We start from the raw sequence: 5898 nt of genomic DNA, 5'->3' as shown, positions 1-5898 counted from the left end.
CCCCCCGAAGGTTTTATTCAAATTCACTCGTTCTTCATCGAGTCGTCAAGCTTTGTTGTTGTTGTTCCTATTATTAGTTCATGAGATTTGATCGAATCTTAAGGTACCATAACATGATGTTTCGCAAGACGATTTTTGCATAATTACTTGTACTCCAATTTGTTTGGTAACATACATTTTTCAATTACTTTGGCTACATTTTTTTTTTTTTGAAAACATCTCGAAAAAGGCAAAGAAACGAGAAGCTGTATCTAGTATTAGAAAGCTCTATGATTTTTTTGTTTCTTTTTCTTTTCTTGTATGGTAATTCCTGTTGTTTATATCTACTGTCACTCAAACGTGAAATAATGTATATAGTTGGTGTGGAGATAATTATTGATGAGGCGAGTTTCTCATCATAGCAAGTGACATATATATGGACCCTAGAAGTTTTGCTTCTGCTGTAATCTACTCTCTCACTTACTAATAACTAATGGTCCTTTATTATCAAATTTTGTATTCTACTACTTGTAGTTTATGGCAAATCTTGCAGTAAAGTGTGTCTCTCTGTTGGCAAGGGAAAGCTAGGATGATCATATCTCACTCAATCATGTCTCTGATCAAACTTTAGAGCGGCCGTGGCTTTCGGTTAGTAGTCCCCTGTGCTTTTGGATGAATCACACTCCTTACTCGTATCTGTATTGAAAACCTTTCCCAATTAGAATTCACACATACGAGCTAGTAAGCAGGAGTAATACACGTTCATTTGCCATATCTTTAGAAACATACAAGGCACATTCAAAATTTAAGGAGAGTCTTAGCATATTTGCAGATAAGTGAGAAGCATAGAGTGGTAGCTTGTTATTTATTTCTCTATACTAGGAGTCAATACCATGACTCAGCTGATCTTGACATTGTTAGATACCACAATTTTTTTTGAGATTCTTAGATTATTTAGATGACAGAAGAGAGAGAGCAAACAACTTCTCTATCTAATCTGTGGTCGCTTGAATGATGAGTTTGGCATCTCTACCCTTGATCTTTCTTGATTCTGGATCACCTGACCAGTGATTCCTGTCCGACCTGACCCTTCTCCAAAACTCTCACCAGAGCTCTTCCTCCTCCTCTCGTTGTGTCCAGCTAAGCGCCTCCTACAACTTCTTTTAGCTTCATCAAACTCCTGGAGCTCATGAAACCTGTTTCAAACTCCAAGAAAGATCTATTCAAAGATCCAGCAAAAAATTTGTATTGAAGAGGTAAATTAAGTTGTAGTACGGTACCTGCTGCATTGTTGACAGAAGCGTTGGCTAACTCCTGATAGAAAGACAGAAGACGCCTTTGCATGAACTTCACACACTTTGTGTCTCCGGTGATATTGTTTAGCCTCTTTCAGATCAGATGTGCATCTGTCTACTTGGCAAAGCCGCGATGAACCACCACGATCGATGCTTCCACTAGACCTTCTAACTCCATCCATCAATCCTTTTCTTCTCTCTTCATCCCTTCCAACTTCCTCTTCTCCATCCATATCATTCTCCATTTCTTCTTCCACAAGGTAAGACTTGCTTTTCAAGTAACCTTTTCCTTGTGTTCTTCTACCCTCCATTTTTTGAGTAACAAGAGCTTGAAGTTGGAGTCTTGGAAAAGATGGTTGGTTGGATCGGAGCCTTGGAGGAAAGAAACTGATCTAATAGGTTAAGCAATGTTTAGAATGGGACTTGGTGATATTGTTGACGAAATTGAAGTTTTTTGAAGTGCTTAAAAGGTGAAGTAAAGTCGGGAGATGGACCACTGTGTTCTTGTACGCTTCTCTGGTGGAATAAGTGCATGATTACGTAGATATGCTAGCTCAGAAAAATAGAATAAAGAAAAATTATGGGGGAAATATATTACAAAATTTAAGGTGTTTTTAACAAAATTTCTTTTATATATTACAAAATTTAAGGTGTTTTTAACAAAATTTCATGTGCTTCTTTGATTTAAATTCAAGAAAACAGTTGATAGACAACTAAATATCACTATTTCCTGTTTAGTATTTGAAGTTCCAATAAGAAATTTTGTTTCAAATTAAAGATCTTTTCTTAATTTATCTTGAACATATCACTGATTGCCTTATAGAGGAAGTCTTTATTGGCCTGCCACTGTTTTGCAATAGGACATAAAGCTCCATAATATACACATGGGCTTAAACTCATAACAATCATTTTTGTTCTTTAGGAACAAAACAAAAGTCCTCCTAATAAATTGATGTGACAAATTTGCTTGCAACCTTGAGTTTCTTGTGATAGACTCATATTGCAAATGCATTTACCATACACTTAGGAGTTAGGATTTGATCTCTATTAAATTTTATGTGTTATTTTTAAAATTTGACTTGGGGTATTTGATGTCCAGGACATGGATATTATCATGTGTCTGGACCAGGATAAACAAAGAACATTAGAGTAGATGCTTATATACGATCTAACCCTTTTGATTTCTTTCTTGTGTTCGCGTTTATTATCACTATCGCTTATATAAAGATTCTTTGCAGAAGTGGGGAATTACATATTGAAAGATGGAAATTTGGAAGAAATGAGATCACTTATTACTTTAGTTTAAACTTAGTGTTGATGCAAGAGACATCTGGAACCATTTCAAGACAGAGATTTGGTTTTTGAGTTCTGACTTCTGAGGTTCTTCTTTTACCTGTTTTCACCATGTAAGAAATTTATAAAGTCTTTCACTTTACCTTCTTATTTATTACAGTGTGTGTTGTGTGGAGAAGCCATCACTGACAGATTCAACTGCATCATCATAACCCTCATTGAATATTTGAGTTGAATAGCTAGAGAACCAACACGCAGCAAATCAGATAAGTTCACTGATTTACTCAAGTGTGTTATTTTCCTTAATATTTTTACAGTGTTGTTGTCTTTTTGTACTGAAATACTAGAATTAGTGGGTAGTGAAATAGACAGGACACAAAGGTTTCACATGCGACATTGTACTCTCTCTCTCTCTGACTCTGCCTTGCCTTGCCTGACGCAACTTAGCTTTTGCAAACCCAAAAGCTGCCTTTGTATTTTTTACACAACTGAATAAACTTTGTCCCTATATTCAATTTCGGGGTTCACTTAACATTATTACAATCCAGTTTCGGTACAAACTTGTTTGGTTCGTTTTTAGTTTGGTTTTTGTTCTGGTAGTCCATGTGTCACATCTCTCTTGTATGTGTGTACTGCAAATTTGTGTCATAACTCATAAGTAACTTACATATAACCTATGGGTAACAAAATGATTCATTTCATATATTTGAATGGTTTTTATTTGTTGACACTTAACCTTCGTATTACTATGGTAAATACATAAGTGATTCTCTTGGAATCTTCTCAAGTAAAAGGTTGATATTCAAGTTTTGGACTATCTAACAAAAAAAAAAGTGATTCCAAATTGCGACCGGAAACTAAAAAAAAATAGTATCACATATGTATGAAGTATGATCCACGAGAAGAAGAATATAGAACAGGGTTTTTTTTTTATGTTTTCAATCTGAGTGATAATAGTACAATGTACATATGGGTTGATACTAATATGTTCGCATATAAACTTTTACAAGGTTCGATCCTTCTTTATTCATTATTCTGCATTACTTGCTTCGTTCCTCCGCGTCGCTCTCTTTTTACGTTAGCAAACAAAACGGACGTAACTATCCGTAGGACCTTGTCCGTAGCTACACACCTCCAATAACAAAAGATGCCTTTGGTTTTAGAATCCAAATTTATATGATTTTTCGAGCTCAGTGATCTATTTTTGTCAAATATATGTTTTGCCACGTATCAAGATTTGCATGGATTAATGTATATATTCTTCTGAAGTCTTTATATTATAGGAAATTGGGAATATCGTGATGGGTTGGACCTCTATATTTTTAAAAACTTGAAATGTTTTAGGCTGCGGTCCATACAAATATATGTCTCCCATCGAAACCGAAACTCTTCCCAAGCAACATTTGGAATAGAGGATCACGACTTCTTATGTTTTTTGAAGAACCGTGTACGTACACTACTGCCACTAACTAGTCATCCTATTAGGCTAACTAAAAAAGGTCTTAAAGTAATTGTAAGTTATGGGTGTAGAAGGTTTATTAATAAAGTACATGTAACATGTTTAAAGGGTTTTAAAGTTCTAATTTAGGTGCATATTATAGACTTTCTATAATGTTTATTCGCTTTAGTGAAGTCGAATGCATCTTAATTATGCTGATAATTACCCTGATCAGCATACTTTTTTAATTAACTAGCAATATAGAAAAAATAAAATAAAACGAAACCAAAATCTGAATTGGTCCAAGAAGTTATATAATCCACGGACCACCTCAACACTGCTAGCTAGCTAGTTGATGTAGAGTACTAATCTTCAACAATACTAGACGCATCTTTGTGAAAACAAAGTTTTGTAAATTAGTACCAACAATTTCCGAATCGATTCGTGTGAGTGCCAAAAGTGATATCATTGCTTTCAATCACACCACACGACGAACAACGAGATTTGTCTCTTCGTGTTTTATAGGAATTTCAACGGAACAAATCTTTTCTTGAAATCTTCTTCTCAGATTCTTTCATCAAACTCTATATGCAATCCAGCTACACATCAACAAAACTATATCCATACCCCTTCTCATTTCTTACGTCATAAATATTTAAGCTATGACAAGAACACTAAAAATAAATTCAAACCGAATATATACCACAAACATCATCTTAATTATCAAAAATATCGATTTTAGAATGCGTTCGTATCTAATTTTAACAGGCTTATTTCACCACGTTAATTCATTTTTTTTTTTTAATAGTACTGAGCTCGATGGATGAGTGACATGGAGAGGAAGCATCTGAATTCTATGCATATTTGTATTTGCTTGTACTGCATAAGAAAAACATCATCTGGACCTGCAATAAAGAGTAAGGTAAACCAAGTGTCCGGTTTACTCAATCGATTCTCGGTTATGGTTAATTGTTCTGGTTCAATTGGTTTGTACAATGAATGAAGCAGAGAGGTGAGCTTTCTATTAGGGAATATTAACCTGTAAACTCATCAAATATATGACTCATAATATTTCAAATAAAACAAGAAAAGTTTTACGTTTGAAGACATATCAAACAACATTATAGCAACATTATAGCGCCTACAAGCAAGAAGAGAACACATCATAGAGACAATGATCATTCATTTCCATTACAGGGAACGAGCCACGGTTTTGAATTCAGTCAAGCAGGATTGAAGAATCTTCTGGCGTTTCTGAAGCTGTTGGCGTTCGTTTTGCAGTACATCAATTGCTCCAGGAGCAACAAACATGTCCATAAACTTCTCGTCGTTTACTGCAAACAGATCCAGCCCAAGTGCAACCACTAGTCTGTCCCGGCTGCCAAACAAAAAAACAAACCGTAAATCAAATCAATATGACTTCTTACTCTACAAAGAAACAGAGAATAAGTCATTAATAGACTCACCAAGGTGTTAGAAACCCTGAGTTTAAAGTCGATGTTACGCTTCTTTCCACAAGAACTTCGCGTATCCTAGCAAAGTGTTGGGCGGCTGATGAACATATCTCGGAGTAAGCCGAGCTTGATTTCATCCCGTTATCAGCGTTACCAAACATAAGCCCACCATTCTGTACTCTAAATGGATCTATGTTCCGGATTCCAGCCATTCTGGCCATTCTCTTTCTAGCTCCAACACCACCAGGTCCATTACCAATTTCTTTCTTTACCAAACCATACACTTCACAAGGTTGGTCTGGTGATGGCGTCTCAGGGACTGTTATGTGGGTTTCCCCTCCTTTTCCTAGTGTTGTCTCTTGGCCATTATTCTTCTCAGGAGGAATGTTTTCTTGATCTTTCATTGGTTCATCGCGACTGGTATCAGAGAGCTCGAAGC

General features: G+C 35.7%; 2 protein-coding genes across 5 annotated transcripts in view; both read right to left on the bottom strand.

The window, feature by feature from the left end:
- On the bottom strand, positions 467-1845 carry LOC104778245 (squamosa promoter-binding-like protein 4). Of its 3 annotated transcripts, none has more exons than XR_766420.2 (3): positions 1260-1843; positions 872-1175; positions 467-675 (listed from the first exon to the last, which is right to left on the bottom strand). XR_766420.2 is itself a non-coding variant. In XM_010502645.2 (3 exons), exons 1-3 carry the CDS (start codon positions 1583-1585, stop codon positions 607-609), a joined length of 558 nt encoding a protein of 185 aa, XP_010500947.1. In that variant the 5' UTR covers positions 1586-1845; the 3' UTR covers positions 467-606. The 3 variants fall into 3 exon arrangements, 2 of the variants coding, with proteins under 2 accessions (XP_010500947.1, XP_010500948.1); XM_010502645.2 differs by having other exon boundaries at positions 1013-1175; positions 1260-1845; XM_010502646.2 differs by having other exon boundaries at positions 964-1175.
- LOC104778244 (dynamin-related protein 5A-like) overlaps positions 5040-5898 on the bottom strand; it is a 4652-nt gene continuing 3793 nt past the window's right edge. The window contains exons 8-9 of one of the 2 annotated variants that reach the window (XM_010502644.2): positions 5472-5742; positions 5040-5383 (exon numbers count right to left, since the gene is read on the bottom strand). In XM_010502644.2, the coding sequence (XP_010500946.1) occupies positions 5197-5383; positions 5472-5742 (458 nt within the window). In that variant the 3' untranslated portion in view covers positions 5040-5196. Of the gene's footprint in view, positions 5384-5471; positions 5857-5898 lie in introns of both variants that reach the window. The other variant, XM_010502643.2, reaches the window with a different exon arrangement.

Source organism: Camelina sativa, chromosome 3, assembly GCF_000633955.1.
Source record: "Camelina sativa cultivar DH55 chromosome 3, Cs, whole genome shotgun sequence".
NCBI lineage: Eukaryota > Viridiplantae > Streptophyta > Magnoliopsida > Brassicales > Brassicaceae > Camelina > Camelina sativa.
Note: the sequence above shows the minus strand (reverse complement) of the source record. Positions and strands in the feature narration are given on the sequence as shown.

Coding starts and splice junctions, on each gene's coding strand:
- LOC104778245 (XM_010502645.2), bottom strand. CDS start 1,585: ATGGAGGGTAGAAGAACACAAGGAAAAGGTTACTTGAAAAGCAAGTCT. Junction 1,176..1,259: donor TTCTGTCAACAATGCAGCAG/GTACCGTACTAC, acceptor AGTTTGAAACAG/GTTTCATGAGCTCCAGGAGT. Junction 676..1,012: donor AGAATCAAGAAAGATCAAGG/GTAGAGATGCCA, acceptor TTTTCAATACAG/ATACGAGTAAGGAGTGTGAT.